General features: G+C 51.9%; 1 protein-coding gene across 4 annotated transcripts in view; it reads right to left on the bottom strand.

The window, feature by feature from the left end:
- MYO18B (myosin XVIIIB) overlaps positions 1-15,579 on the bottom strand; it is a 245,008-nt gene that overhangs the window by 112,563 nt on the left and 116,866 nt on the right. For 2 of the 4 annotated variants that reach the window (XM_070066045.1, XM_070066043.1), the window contains exons 27-30: positions 15,400-15,524; positions 10,140-10,294; positions 5,785-5,908; positions 4,758-4,958 (exon numbers count right to left, since the gene is read on the bottom strand). In XM_070066045.1, coding sequence (XP_069922146.1) covers positions 4,758-4,958; positions 5,785-5,908; positions 10,140-10,294; positions 15,400-15,524 — 605 coding nt within the window. The remainder of the gene's footprint in view (positions 1-4,757; positions 4,959-5,784; positions 5,909-10,139; positions 10,295-15,399; positions 15,525-15,579) is intronic. The other 2 variants (XM_070066042.1, XM_070066044.1) reach the window with 1 other exon arrangement.

Here is a 15,579-nt window from a genome sequence, read left to right as displayed (position 1 = left end):
CATCCTGGAATGCTACTATGCAAATTAAATAAGACGACCCACACAAACCACAGAGCCCAGTCCCTGCAAGACTGTCCCCTCCCTCACCGTCAGCTGGACACAGTGAAGACCTACGGTGCCAGAAAGGAGCTGCTTTTGCAAACCACAGTCCCCCACACACATCTGCGGCACGAGAGAGCTGCGCACAGCTCACCTGGGGTGAGCTTGGACAGAAGGTTCTAGAATGGGAGGCAACAGTCATGGGCTCCAGTGCAAGATTTCTCTTTCCTGCTCTGCATAATTGGCACAGGCCTCTGCTTCCCACACTCCAGGGCACACCACGACTTCCTTCCTTTAGAAAGCATTTCAATGCCGGGGCTCCACTCCAGATCTTTCCCATCAATTCTCCAGAGAACAGAGCTCAGCGACCTAAACTACGAAGCTTTCACTCTCGTTTCTCTCACACTGCTGCTCCATGGGGCAGGATTCGGAGCCCAGCAGATGAAAGACATCGAAGAAAACACAACGTTCTGGCCGGTGCCGCGGCTCACTAGGCTAATCCCCCGCCTGCGGCGCCAGCACACCGGGTTCTAGTCCCGGTCGGGGCACCGGATTCTGTCCCGGTTGCCCCTCTTCCAGGCCAGCTCTCTGCTGTGGCCAGGGAGTGCAGTGGAGGATGGCCCAAGTGCTTGGGCCCTGCACCCCATGGGAGACCAGGAGAAGTACCTGGCTCCTGGCTTCAGATTGGCGCAGTGCGCCAGCTGCGGCAGCCATTGGAGGGTGAACCAATGGCAAAAGGAAGACCTTTCTCTCTGTCTCTCTTTTTCTCACTGTCCACTCTGCCTGTCCAAAAAAAAAAAAAAAAACATAACACAATGTTCTGAGCGCTAACACTAACGCGGTGCCCCTTTATCCATAGATAATCCTTTCCAAGACCCCAGTAGGTACCTGAAACCATGGACAGTGCCAACCCCTATATATGTATATAGAATTCTTGGGTATATGATTTCCTGTATGCACTGCAGTATCGCCAGGTAACCCTAGAACAAACCTGTCCATCCATGTTCATGCCCTGTTGCCTTCTTTGCATTACTGCTCTTATACTTTGGGGTCTGTTATTAACCAAAATAAGGGCTGCTTGTACACAGGCACCCTGATACCCTGACGGCCAACCTGAGAACCAGGAGGGCTCTGGGTGGTTAATGGGAGGGCAGCACACACAGCATGGACACATGGGCGTTCAAGCCCCACGTGGGACAGAGCGGGATGGCTGGGGACTTCATCCCGTGACTCAGAACAGCACAAGATTTAGAGCTTATAGAGTGTTTATTTCTGGAATTTTCCGTTTAGTACTTTTGGATTCCTGTTGCCCACAGGGAAATGAAACCACGCAGAGTAAGACTACAAGTGAGTGGAAACCACAGCACTGCCACATTGCCTCCCACTAGGCTTCCGGAAGCTCAGAACTGATGTCCCCAAGGTGAAAACTGAGCGGAGAAAAAAAAAAAAAAAACAAGCTTGGTCTTCTGAAATGCTGAAAATATTTCCTGTTGTGTAAGACTGTGAAGAGTAAAAAAGGCTCACGCACATCAGAGACCCTGTTGCAGCTCCTGGCATAAAGCAGGCTCGCTTTAAATGTCAACTTCCTTCCTTCTCTCCTTTAAAACAACAAGGGTTATGGGAAGATAATCCAAAACGAAAAGCCCAAGCAAGTAAATATGATATTTCATTCTCACTTTTTCCCCCAGCCTCTTGGACACTATGACATCTGCAAAACCATTTTATGTCAAGCTCACCGGAGTTCACGTAAAGTTCCCTGGGGAATGTGCTGTGTATTCGAATCAATAAATATCTATGAGATGTCTGCAAGGGTCCGGTTCAGCCTGAGGCTACGGCTGAAGCTGAGGGTGGACGTGGAGTCAGCCTCTCCCCCGTGTCAGCTGATCATGGAATTCAAGGAGCAGCAGTGACTTCCCTGTCCCTGCCATCTGGTCTCAGTGGGACACTTCCCAAGCCCTGAGTCATCGCTGGGGGTTCCTTGCAGGGTTAACGCAGTTTTCCCCAGTGCTCACTGCACTCGTGGTCCTGGACAGCCCCCTTTAAAGAACACTGGGCTGCTCCTTGACCTTGTGTCAGGTCTCCTGTCCCTCGGTGACCTCTACCAACAACGATGCTTTCCCCAAGGACTCACTGCGGGGAAGGCAAGGGATGGGCAGCTCCCCCATATCTCAACCTCATCACACTGGCGAGGAGGCTGAAGTCTAGAAAAGACTCGAGGGGCTGGCACCATGGCTCTCTTGGTTAATCCTCCACCTGCAGCGCCAGCATCCCATAAGGGCACTGGGTTCTAGTCCAGGTTGGTCCTCTTCCAGTCCAGCTCTCTGCTGTGGCCTGGGAGGGCAGTGGAGGATGGTCCAAGTACTTGGGCCCTGCACCCACATGGGAGACAGGAAGAAGCACCTGGCTCCTGGCTTCGGATCAGTGTAGCTCCAGCCATAGTGGCCATTTGGGGGGTGAACCAGCGGATGGAAAACCTTTCTCTCTGTCTCTCTCTCTCTCTCTCACTGTTTGTAATTCTACCTGTCAAATAAATAAAATCTTAAAAAAAAAAGGAAAGACTCAAGCTTGCCTAAGGTTACAAGAAGGACTTCAAAAATAGCTCATGGGAGGAGCTGACACTGTGGCATGGGGGTAAATCCTCTGCCTGCAGTGCCGGCATCCCATAGGGCGCTGGTTTGAGTCCCAGCTGCTCTACTTCCAGATCCAGCTCTCTGCTGATGCACCTGGGAAAACAGTGGGAGATGGGCCAAGTCTTTGGGCCCCTACATCCATGTGGGAGACCCAGAAGAAGCTCCTGACTCCTAGCTTTGGATTGGCCCAGCTCTAGCTGTTGCAGCCCTTTGGGGAGTAAACCAGCCGATGGAAGACCTTTCTCTGTCTCTCCCTGTCTGTAGCTCTGCCTCTTAAATAAATAAATAAATAAATAAGTCTCTTTTTTTTACAAAGAAAAGGGAAGAAAATGGGCTGACTGACAAAGAAATGAGCCCCCTCATGAGCACAAGACTCCCCAGCTCCTGCCCTCCACATACACCACCCCTGTACTCAGGGGGCTCCATCTTCATGGAAAGGGAGGAAGGAGAAGCCAAGGTTGGCATCCTGGCTCACCCACCCCACCCTCGCTTCAACAGGGCTGCTCAGAGCTCACCTGCTTTAAATACTCATGCTCCCTGGCCACACTTTGTTGCACAGGGGGCTCCCCATCTTAAACAAAACAGAACATGCTAGGTAGGCACTGGGGAGCAGCGGGCTAAGCTGCCACGTGGGGCCCTGCATCCCATATCTGACTGCCTGGTCTGAGTCCTGGCCCCTCCATGCCTCTGATCCGGCTCTCTACTAATAAGCCTATGAGGCACCGGGTGGTGGACCAAGTATTTGGGTTCCTGTTACCCCATATGAGACCTGGATGGAGTTCCAGGCTCCTGGCTTCCGCCTGGCCCAGCCCTGGCTGTTGCAGGCATCTGGGAAGTGAACCAGCAGGTGGAAGATCTCTCTTTGTGTCTCCTTCTCTCTGTGTCACTCTGCCTTTCAAATAAATAAATACATCTTTAAGAACAAAAAGCAAAACAAAACACTCACGTGAAATTCCACAGGAGAGATTGCTTTTTAAAGCTAAACATCAGAAATGACCTCATTCCCCTTTTGAAAATCTGGTTTGATTTTTTTCTTAGGAATAAGAAAAGGCACGTAACACCTTTCCTTTTTCTCTCTGGACACCAGGAATTTTAAAACTAAAACTGTGATGTGTGTAAGAGCCTGTGATTTGCATATCTGCATATTAATTCATCGTTCCCACTTGCTCCTTTGGGTGTATGTTAATAAGTATTTTTCTGGCTTGGATTGTTTGACTTGTAATTGTACTATGTTACTGTGCACATGTCTTACCAGGACATCCAATTCTTTATGGGGTGAAGTAGACAAGTGTAAATCAACAAGCAGTCCAATAATGCTTTCATTAAGAATTCAGGCACTGGAATACTGGACCCCACTGCCTTAGGTCCTTGGTTACTTTAGGTTTCCAATCGGCCTCGAGGCTGTGCCCGGGGCCGTGCACGTAGCAGGCATTCAAGGCACCAGCAGGTCACATGATACAGGTTCCAAACCTCATCAGCCTTTCAGCCTCAACTTCCCATCTATAAAGTGGGGTTAATACTAAGAAGATCTCTCCACCTATGAGGAGTCATAAGGGGGCTACGAGGGAGGAGTATACAGTTGAGTCCAACATGCAGAGTGCTCAGTACATGATCAGGTGGTCGGCAGGCAACTTTAAACACCAGCTATATACCTGAGCTCATTCTATGCTTTGGTGATGCACTGATAAGCAAGACTGCCGAAAAAAAAAAAAAAAGTAACACAAAACTAATTTCCTGAAGCTTATATCCTAATGAAGGAAAAAGGCATCAGGCAATTTCTAAACAGCACTATGTATAATATGCAGGTGTCACAGAGGAAAATACAACAGCCAAAGACCTGGAGAATGAACGTGGAGTGGAGTTCGGGTGCAAGGTGATCAAGGCAGGCTTCCCTGAGGAGGTGACCCTGGACCTTGCAGAAGGCCAGGAGAGGGCTAGGGCCATGAAAAACCTGAATGGCAGAGTTAAGAGTCGAGAGGTTCTGTTGAGCACTAGGGAACCACCGAAGGATGAGACGCAACTAAGTGAGGCACCGTGTCCTAAGTGAATGGCATCACATTGGAGCCAGCGTGGGGCTGAGCCTCCTACCTGCTCCAGCTGCTTGATGGTGCTTTCCTGCTGGCCCTGGATTTTCTGTTGCTCAAGGGCGCTGGATTCCAGCTTCCAGAGCCTCTCCTTCAAGGCAGCGACACAATCTTCTCCCATGGAGGAGGACCCCAGCAGCTCCCGTTTCTGGTCCTGCAGGATCTCCACCTCCTGCTTCAGCTGCGAGGCTTCCTGCTCCTTTTTCTACAGAGACAGAGAGGGCGGAGGCTGGGAGTCCCAGGAGCCCGCCCCCCTCCCCAGCAGGGACATCTCCGCAGGCTGTGGGAGTGGCATTGGTATACTTGGAACAAATGTGAGCCTTCACACCTCGGCCTCCCAGCCCCTCCCACCACCTCATGGGACAGGCACGGGAATGGGACTGTGGGAGAGCAAGGACGTGGCCCCTTGAGCACCCATAGGTGCTTGCCCCACGTGCAAGGTGTGTGGGGGTGGGAGAGGGCACAACACTAAAGCTTCCCGGTGCACTCGCCAAAGTGGCAATGGAGACGCTGGAACATGTGAGCAAAGCATCCAGTGATTACTCTCCCACGTTAGAAAGTCAACCCCAGGGTCCAAGAAGTGGGTGCTAGATCCCGAGGCTGCTGGATGGCAGGCAAGGGTTCTTCTCGGGGTGATAGGGAGCCATGGAAGGATAAGGAGAAGCCAAGGGAGGTGCCCACATCACATCTGAATAAAATCCCTCTGTGCTGGAGCCGGCAGGGGCAGGGCACTGTTCCTGGACAGCACTGTAGCTCAGTCCTTCTCTGCTGAGCCAGTTACACCTCCCTGGCAGCTACTCGGAACCTGTGCAGGTGCCTGGAGCAAGATCATGATACTAAGCTAAGGGGATCTAATGGTCAACCTGCCAGCCGCTGTTTGTTTTCTTAAGACACGCTGGGACCTGTGACTCCAGCCACCTGGCAGACCAGAACACCTGCCCAGGGTTCTCTTCTTGACACCACCTGCAGTAGGTACATGACGGCACTCAATCCAGCATCCAAGAGCCTAGAGCGCTCACTTCACCACCTACCTGCAGCTGCTGCTGGAGCTGGCCCAGCTCCCACCGGACACTGGTGTTCTCCTGGGTCACCTTCTCCCGGAGGCTCTTCTCAAACACGGACTCACCCAGGGCCTGGGCCAGCTGCATGTCAAACCTGTTTAGGGCAAAACATACACCCACTGTAGCCCCATGGCAGAGGAAAATGAGGCGGGGTTAGGGAGGGGCTCAATAGAAGGAGTTAGGTTCCTGGGAGCCAAGGAAAGAGAGACAGAGATAGATGATGGGGAGGGGAGGGAAGGGAAGGGGAGGGGAGGGGAGGGAAGGAGGGAGGGAGGGAGGGAGGGAGGGAAGAAGGGAGGGAGTTGGATGATGATGGGTAGGTGGGTACATGGATGGATAGATAGATGAATAGATGATAGATGACACAGATAGATAAGATAGGTGATAGAGATGGAGAGGAGAGACAGAATGATAGAAGTATCACTCGATGCTTTTCTATAAGGTGGTAGTTGTGTGGTAAGAATTCAGAGCAAGGTTTTGAGTTTCCACAAAATATTGGATGCTTATTAAAAATCTGATATATGCAGGCAAAGATGAAAAGTATAATACAATTATATGCAGATATAAAAGAAAAATTACAAATACATAAATATATAGAAAAAAGGCTCAGTGAGTTTATTTGTAAAGATCCGTTAGCTCTCCCTGGCTCGGGTTTGGCATCTAACATCCTGACCGATGAACAAACCTACGTATGCACATGTAGTCACCCATCTGTGCTCACACTAACAAGGGGATTCTACGTTGCCTACTTGACATGTGGTCTGGCTGATGTGCTCATAGGCCATGCTGAAGCGTGCTGATGGCTGGTGGAGTGCCAGGCATTGTCACATTATCTCTTGTCCTCACTGTTTTCCCTAGCAAGAAAGCAAAGACTCAATAATCCCTCTGGGAGCCGCCAGGGGATTAAGGAATGCCAAGCTGGCAGCTCCCCTGCTACCTCCATGACGGTGACACTAGGTGAGGGCAAGTTCCAGGAGTTTCTGTCATTCATTTGGGTTGTCCCAGCCTTCTCTCCCCATCTCAGGTGAAGAAACTGGTTCAGGGGCCTTGGCCAAACCTCATCAAGGTGGCACATGGAGCCAGTGCCCCTCAGCTCAAACAGGAAATCCCGGTGCTCCCACGAAATTCAAGCAGCAGAACTGGGCACGGGCATTGGGCCTTTGGGGCAAGGAGGGCTCCTTTGTTACAAGTGGATGCAATGCCCCTTTATACCTGGCAGTCACTCAAAGTCTCAGACTCCCAACAAGGCCGATGACACACGACGTAAGGTAGGCCCCATAGCCCAGAAGCTTTCTGATTGGCTGTTGGTGACATCATTCAAGACGTGCTTTTTGCTGTGAGGATGGTGATGACCCAGCAGCCCCGAGATGCCAGGCCTTTGACCAATACAGAAAGAAACATGATGACGTGATGCCCTCTCTGTTTGCAGAGGAGGAAGTGGAAGTTCAGAGAGAGAGGGTAGTTCAGCCCCAAATCCCCAAGTGGTGGAAGTACACTTGAGCCCAGCTTCCCCAGTGTCTTAGAGGGCCCCTCCCCCATCTACCTGTCCGTGCCCCGGGACAGGTGAGGTGAGACATAGGGACCAGGTGTGACTGATGTTCCGGAGCAGTCCTTGATTCAACAGGTCGTCTGACGCCAAAGAATGGACACAGACCCCCATCTTCTAGAACACAGTGAGCAGCCAACCACCTGGGCCAGACAGATTGACACACACACACACACCCCCTCCCTCAAAGAGCAGGCCTGGGGTCCAGCCTCCCACAAATGTTGGAGTCCATGAGCCTCGTCTGGGGCTTACCTCTGAGAGTTCCAACCTTTGTGACTCAGGGGCAGGGTAACCATGGCAACAAGAAGCCATACCCACAAGGAATCTTTCTGAGACACTCTGATGTAGAAGCCAAGGCAGGGGACAAGGTGGGACAGAGACACCACGCCCTCTTGTATACACAAAGCAAGGAGGCAGCTGTGTCCACAAGTTGGCTCTGCATGGAGGGCTGAGCCTGCTAGATCCCACCTTCTCCTGGATCTGGACCTCTAGACTGATGCGTCTGCTGCCCCCATAGGTTCCCTAATAAAATGCTAATGCACCTGCTATCTGCATTTCACATCAAAACGTGCCTCTGCCAAGAGATGGTGGCAGAGCAGACGGCATCCCAAGGCATGGCGTGAAAGGAGGAAGACCTGGGGACTTTCCATGAAGGGCGTCACGAGTCCCAGGAATGAGGGGCTCTGCCTAAGGGAGTGTGGGAAAGCAGAGATGGAATTTTCCTGGCCCGGAGGCCAGCATCCCACCCGTAAGGGAGTTGAAAGGCTCACAGAAGGGGAGTGAGGAGCCCACAGTGAGCACCAAGATGGCCACGGCTGGGAGAAACCTGGGGCAGGAAGGAGTGTCCAGAGCTCTCCTGCTACCCACGGGGCCTGCCAGAGCCGTTCTTGGTCATCGTGACCTGTGCAGTCCAAGGCCACCTCCGGAACATCAGTTTCTCCCTGACCCAGAGAGGCAGTGTCATTTCACAAGGCCACACAGCAGGTGGCCAAGGTGAAACTGAGCCGTTTCCCCCATTTCCGGGGAAGGTTCAGCCAGGCCATCCATGGGGAGGGAGAAAGATAGGCTGTAAATATCAACGAGAGGAGCCGGCGCCGTAGTGCAGCAGGTAAAGCCCCGCCTGCAGCGCAGGCTTCCCATATGGGGGTGGTTCGAGTCCCAACTGCTCCACTTCCAATCCAGCTCCCTGCTAATGTGCCTGGCAAAGCAGCAGCAGATGGCCCAAGTGCTTGGGCCCCTGCACCCACATGGGAGACCCTGAAGAAGCTCCTGGCTCCTGGCTTCAGATCGGCCCAGCTCTGGCCATTGCGGCTATTTGAGGAGTGAACCAGCAGAGGAAAGACATTTCTCTCTGCTTCTCTCTCTTTCATTTCTCTCTCTCTTTCTGTACCTCTACCTCTCAAATAAATAACTAAATATTAAAAATAAAAAAAAAGAAATATACGCCAACCCCATGGAAGTGCAATTCTCTACTTGCAACCTCTTGGAAAAGAGACACCCTCAGCAAACTCATGTCTTCACTCACACAGGAATATTTTTCCCTCTTTTGTTCTGGATCTTCTAAGAGAGGCTGTGTTCACCTATTTCTTGCCTATGGAGTCTCTGATGGGGCCGGGCTTTCTCAATCCAGGACCCCAGTAAGCCTCTGCCCACACCAAGACAAGACAGCAGAAGAACTGCAGACACAGCCGAAGAACTGCAGACACAGCCGAGTTGTCCAGGGGTCAAAGCCTCACAGAAGACAAGGTTTTACACAAGGAAGCCCAGGAGTGTGGGCCTGGCGACCCATCCAGGCTCCCCTGTCACCTAACGGGCAGCTCCCGACAGGAAAGCAGGTATGGGAATGAGCCTGCAGGTTCAAGGTTGGGATCTCACTTGTGCGCAAGGTCCAGTCCCTGTTGGAACTGCTCCCGTGATCTGGGAGTCTGAGGCTGAAATGAGAAGGGCGGAGATTTCTTGGCTTCCTCCTCCTCATTTTCAACAATGGGGTAGGAGTGAGAATCTGAACTACTCAGCCCTACTGCCCAAAGGGCCGTGTCCTCAGCCCCAACTACCAATAAGGATGAGAAGGGTCGAATGCTCTGCTCCTCAAGGCCACACAACTAGAAAGAGGCGCAGCTGGCACTTAAACCACAATCGTTCCTTTGGGAGACAGAGACTGACCGCCAGAGACTGCAATGGCTGGCCCGGGCTGGGGTCAGAACTGGGAGCCAGGAGTTCAAGCCAGGTTTCTCATGTAGATGGCAGGAGCTCTTACTGCTCACATGGCTGCCTCCCAGGCTCTGCCTTAGCAGGAAGCTGGAGTCAGGAGCCGGAGGTGGGATTCAAACCTAGGCACTCCCCTATGGGAGGTAGATGTCTTAACCATTAAGCCAGACACCCACCCCAACCCAGGATGGTTCACTATCTGTGCTCCTAAAGACCACGCTAAGCTGCTTTGACCCCCTTGTGACAAATCCTTCATTTGACAAATGTGGGTGCTGAAGCCCAGAGCCCGGGGAAGTTCCCCTAGGTCAGATGGTCAACAGATAACAGCCAAGCCTGGGTAAGATAAAAGAATCATTTCTTGCTGGATTCTTGGGAGAGCCATGCAGGGGTAAGATGTGAGGCAGAGAGGAAGAAAATCAATGCGGATCAAAAGGACTAAGTCCCGTGGAAAAGAAAGACTGGCAGATGTGGGGGGTGGGGGGGTTGCAGGAGAACATGGAGTCCCCACCAGGAGCCAGTCCCAAGGCAGCCCACCCCAATAGCCCAGGGGATGGTGTGGGCCGCAACTCACTTCTTCTGCTTCTTCTCCAGCTCGTGGTTTCGGCTTTGCTGGTTCTCCAGCAGGACCCGGGTGTCCTCCAGGTCACAGGTCAGGTGGTGGCACTTCCTCTTTAGCTGCTGGGCTGCCTTCCTGGCCCCTTCGTAGGCACCCTGCAGCTCCCCAAGCTGCGGGAGTAACAGAAAGCATTATCCCGCGGCGCCGCTACCGAATGGGCTTTGTAGTTCAAACAGTCATCACTTGGAATCCACAGGGGACTCCTTCTAGGACGCTTACAGACACCAAAAATCCATGAGCGCTCAAGTCCCTTGGAATAAGAAGTCAGAGTATTTGCATGGGACCCACACACCCCCTCCCACATCCTTTAGATCATCTCCGGATGCCTTACAGCACCTAATGTAATGTACATGCCACGTAAACAGCTAAACTCTGTTGTTAGGGAGTAACGTTGAGCACCAAGATGTCTGTGCATGCACAACTGATTTTTTCCCAAGTATTTGCAACACGTGGCAGGCTGAACCCCTAGACACGGGATCCATGGATGCAGGCAGTCAACCGAAGCTCAAGGAGCTGCTGCGGCCAAAGTGAGAGTCATGGGCAGGAGACACTGGAGCCAGAGTCACTCAGTCTTGACCCCCTCTGGCCTGCGGCACCTACAGGAAGCTACTGCTCTGAGCCTCAGTTTGCTCAGAGGTAAAATGGGGTAAATTCACCAGTCTCCTAGGGTTGTTTTTACTTTTTCTCAGTAAACCTTCTGCCAGCAACCCACAGACTCTTTAAAGATGTATTTATTTAGGAGGTAGAGTTAGAGTTAGAGTTAGAGTTAGAGTTAGAGAGAGAGAGAGAGAGAGAGAAAGGTCTTGTATCTGCTGGTTCACTCCCCAAATAGCGACAATGGCTATAGCTGGGCCAGGCAAAGCCAGGAGCTTCCTCTGGGTCTCCCACATGGGTGCAGCGGCCCAAGCACTTGGACCATCCTCTACTGCCTTCCCAGGTGCATTAGCAGGGAGCTGGGTTGGAGGAGGAGCAGCCAGAACACGAACTGGCACCCATGTGGGATGCTGGTGCCACAGGCGGAGGCTTTTCCCCTGCACCAGACTCTCTATCTGCCCTGCCTCTATTCGACATCCCCTTGGGCACCAGATAACTGAGCTGCATCAGTCCAGGGAGGTGAGGGAGGGTGAGCCGTGGAGCCAGCAGAAAGGCACACCTAGAAAACCTGAGCAGGAAACCCGCGGGACGGGCCTCGCCTTTCGGGTGAAAGCTGGAAGTAGTGCCCTGGCTGGGCTGCATGGTGCGCAGCCTCCGAGAACCAGGGGAGCAGAGCCTCCTGCATCCCCCGCAGGAAACACCCTCCCGGGTGCCCTAGTTTAGACGTGGGGAAGAGTGCAACTCAGCATTCTGGCTTTGAAGAAATGGCCTCATTAAAGAATTGCTTTAAATAAGCAAAACTCCGGGTTAATGAAGCCTGTAATTCTAGATTCAGTATTTGAAGGCAAATGGGATGTTTTCTTATATTCCACCACTCTGAAAAGGTTGCAGCTTTATTACTTTTTAATGTAGCATGAATATCCCCCTTCCTCGGGGAGGCTGACCTGACTTTATAATTTGTTAGGGAAAGAACCCGGCTGCTTCCTTGCGGTTGTGCTTCTGCGTTCATCTACAGCCCAGGACAGCTCTGGAGACACGCAACCGGATGCCCATCTTGCAAGCAACCACTGAACCAGCACCACCACCATGGAGGCCACCGAGCTCTCTCCTCCACTGCTGGCAGAACCTGCCGAGATCTCGCTTGCACCCACCTCTGCATATCTTGCATGTTGAGGATGCATCAGCGAGACTGGAGAACAAGCCCCTCCCCTCCCCACCCTACGGCAGGCAGAATGAGAAGCAGGCAGATCAATTACAGTACACCATGATCAGGCTCGTACTGGGAGAAGCAATGCAGGCACAGCCCACGTCTGCCAAGACTTTCTAAGGGGAGTGACATGGGGGCAGCATTGTGGTGTGGCTGGTAAAGCCATTGCCTGCAGTGCTGGTGCCCCGCTGGTTTGTGTTCCGGCTGCTCCACTCTCCATCCAGCTCCCTACTAACGCACCTGGGAATGAAAGAGACGTAGCCCAAGTGCTTGGGCCTCTGCCACCCATGTGGGAAAGCCATAAGAAGCTCCTGGCTCATGCCTTAGGGTTGGCACAGGCCTGGCCATTGCAGCCACTTGTGGAGTGAACCAGTAGATGGAAGACCTCTCTCTCTCTCTCTCTCTCTCTTTCTCTTTCTCTCTCTCTCCCCCTTTCTCTCTCTCTCTCTCCCTTTCTCTCTATAACTCTGACTTTCAAAAAACAAAATCTTTAAAATAATAATAAAAAGGAGTGACCTGTAGGTGGATACCCTAAGAACAGATGGTGAAGGGAAGGATCATTATATTCTTAGAACGGCACCCATGAACTACATTAAATCTGTTCTCTTAACCTTAGTATTACAATGGAAATTAAAAAAAAAAAAAAAAACAGGTGGGGCTACCTCGGCAGGAGGACGGGGGTGTTCTGTGAAGCAACAGCAGTGCATGCAAAGGCCCAGAGGTGTGGAAGCAGCCGGTGTGACTGGAAGGGAGCCCAGGCTGAGTGGCACCGGCTGACTCACGGGAGCCAGCCACGCACAGCTCTTCCAAGCTTGACGGCCAGCGGCACCACGGTGGCAGACGGCAACTGGCCAAGAGCGGTGTTTACACCACGGACACCGGCAAATGCTACAAACGGGGGCTCGTTTCTTCTCTGAAAGCCATCTATTAGCACACCACTGGTTAGACTTACCAATACAGACTTGTTAGAACGCAGATTCAGGATAACCGGAGACAATGGAAGACAGGCAAAGGGGTCAGACTACCACCACATTCATCTAGAAAGGCTAAGAACACACACACACACACACACACACACTAAAAAAACCTGTATCATGGTAACTTTCCACAAACATATTGCAGAACCTTGGTGGGAAATGCTTATTATGACAAACACTGCATTAGTTCCAAGATGATTTTTGCATCAAAATAAGCTAAGCTTTTGCCTAAAATATTTATTTGAAAGTCAGAGCTACACCAAGAGAAGGAGGGAGGGAGGGAGGGAGGGAGGCAGAGAGAGAGGGAGAGAGGGAGAGAGAAAGAGAGAAAGAGAGAAAGAGAGAAAGAGAGAGAGAGAGAGAGAGATCTTTTAACTGCTGCCTCATTCCCCAAATGGTTGCAACAGCCAGGGATGTCCCAGGCTGAAGCCAGCAGCCTGGAACGCCACCCAGGTCTCGTCATGGGTGGCAGGGGCCCAAGCACTTGGACCATCTCTCACTGTCTTCCCAGGTGCATCCGCAGGGAGTGGGATTGGCAGCGGAGCAGCTAGGACTTGAGCCAGCGCTCATACGGGATGCTGGTGCTTCAGGCAGCAGCTTAACCTGCTGTGCCACAATGCAGTCCTGAAATTTAGCTTTTAATTCTGTTCTTCCAGGAAATGTCTGAAAGGCCCTCATACATAATATATGCATATAACATTGTAAATTTTTGACACTGCCTAATGTACTTTTTTATATAGTTACATTGTATTTGCAATGCAGCTTGGGTAACAGCTTTGGCTACAAGAAAGAAAGGGAAGCTCCAGGCTATCAGAAATGTTGAGATACAGGCCGGCGCTGCAGTTCACTAGGCTAATCCTCTGCCTGCGGCGCCAGCACCCCAGGTTCTAGTCCCAGTTGGGGCGCTGGATTCTGTCCCGGTTGCTCCTCTTCCAGGCCAGCTCTCTGCTGTGGCCCGGGAGGGCAGTGGAGGATGGCCCAAGTGCTTGGGCCCTGCACTCCATGGGAGACCAGGAGGAAGCACCTGGCTCCTGGCTTCAGATCGGCGCAGCACGCCGGCCGCAGCAGCCATTTGGGGGTGAACCAATGGAAAAGGGAAGACCTTTCTCTCTGTCTCTCACTGTCTAACTGTGCCTGTCAAAAAAGAAAGAAAGAAAGAAAGAAAGAAAGAAAGAAAGAAAGAGAGAGAGAGAGAGAGAGAGAGAGAGAGAGAGAGAGAGAGAGAAAGAAAGAAAGAAAGAAAGAAACAAAGAAAGAAAGAAAGAAAGAAAGAAAGAAAGAAAGAAAGAAAGAAAGAAAGAAAGAAAGAAAGAAAGAAAGAAAGAAAGAAAGAAATGCTGAGACACAAAGCAAGAAGCACACTGGCGGCGGTCAGCACAAGAGCTGGAGACGAGGCCCTAGCCCATGGCAGGTGCAGCGACAGACAAAGGCTCTCCCATCCTCACACCCTTCAAAGAGCCAGTCAGAAGGAACAACACACACCCTGCCCCCTGGCCTGGAAGGAGGGAAGAAAGCTGGGAAGAAAGCTGAGGAATCCTGGCTCTAGCTTAGGGAGAAAGCACTGCCCTAGGGAATCACAACCCCAGGTCTATGCCTCATGTGGGTGAAGACATTACTGGACTCTTTCCACACACTGTGAAGATCTGTGACAGAGAAATCTCCGGGTGAACCCATAGGAGGCGCAATCGAGCTGCTTCTACAGGGATGCACCTGCAACTCTGTCATCAGAAGCCTCCCCTCCCATCAAACCAGTAAATAGAAAGAAAGCTAAAATCTCCCGCTTAATATCCGGTCATAATAATAATAATAATAATAATATTAAAAACCAAATAGCTAAACACACACAGACCAAAGGAAAAAATCTACCATGAGAGAAGAGGGGAAGAAAGAAATATCCTGCAATGAAGAAATTCTGCAGCTGCTGGGGTAGCAGGACCTGCTGGAGATGAGCTCACAATGAAAATTCACAAAGCACATAAGGGGAACGATCCAGCCCGAGGATCAGCGTCATCGGGATGGATCAGGAACCGTGTGAGGAGTCCCGGAAAGATCTCCTGGCTGCAGTGTGGCTGGCAGTGGAGGCAAGCACAGGGAGGCATTGCCCTGGCCGAGGTGAGAGATTAGAGGCAGCGGGAGTGGGTACGGAGTGATTATTTTAGGAGCATATTACAATGATCTCAGCCCCAAATGGAAAGTGATTCCCACCAGGTCCGTGCAGCATGGAGAGGGATGCAGTTGGTAGCAGACCCGCAGGTCGGGAAGGCATTTTCCCTTTCCCACGGGAAGCAGGATTTGTAATCCACCACAGGAGTGGATGCGGCAGGTGCCTTCCTGCTCCCGCCCCAGGACTGGCCAGCTCCCTGCTCACTCACAGTGAGACAGAACCCGCCCACCGCCCGGCTCTCTGTGGCCCAGACAGTGCACGCCCTCTTCTTACCTTCTGCTCCAGCTCCTTCCTGGCTGTCAGCTCCGAGTCCAGCCTCTCCTCGCACTGCTGGAGACGCTTCCTGAGAAACTCATTCTCCATCTGGGCGCAGTCCAAGCGCATCTGCCACTCGTCTGCTGTGGAACAGAGCCAGGGAGGCCAGGGTGCGAGCACAGGTGAGCGTGACGCCAG

The sequence above is a fragment of the Oryctolagus cuniculus genome, chromosome 21, assembly GCF_964237555.1.
Source record: "Oryctolagus cuniculus chromosome 21, mOryCun1.1, whole genome shotgun sequence".
In the NCBI taxonomy this organism is placed as follows: domain Eukaryota; kingdom Metazoa; phylum Chordata; class Mammalia; order Lagomorpha; family Leporidae; genus Oryctolagus; species Oryctolagus cuniculus.
Note: the sequence above shows the minus strand (reverse complement) of the source record. Positions and strands in the feature narration are given on the sequence as shown.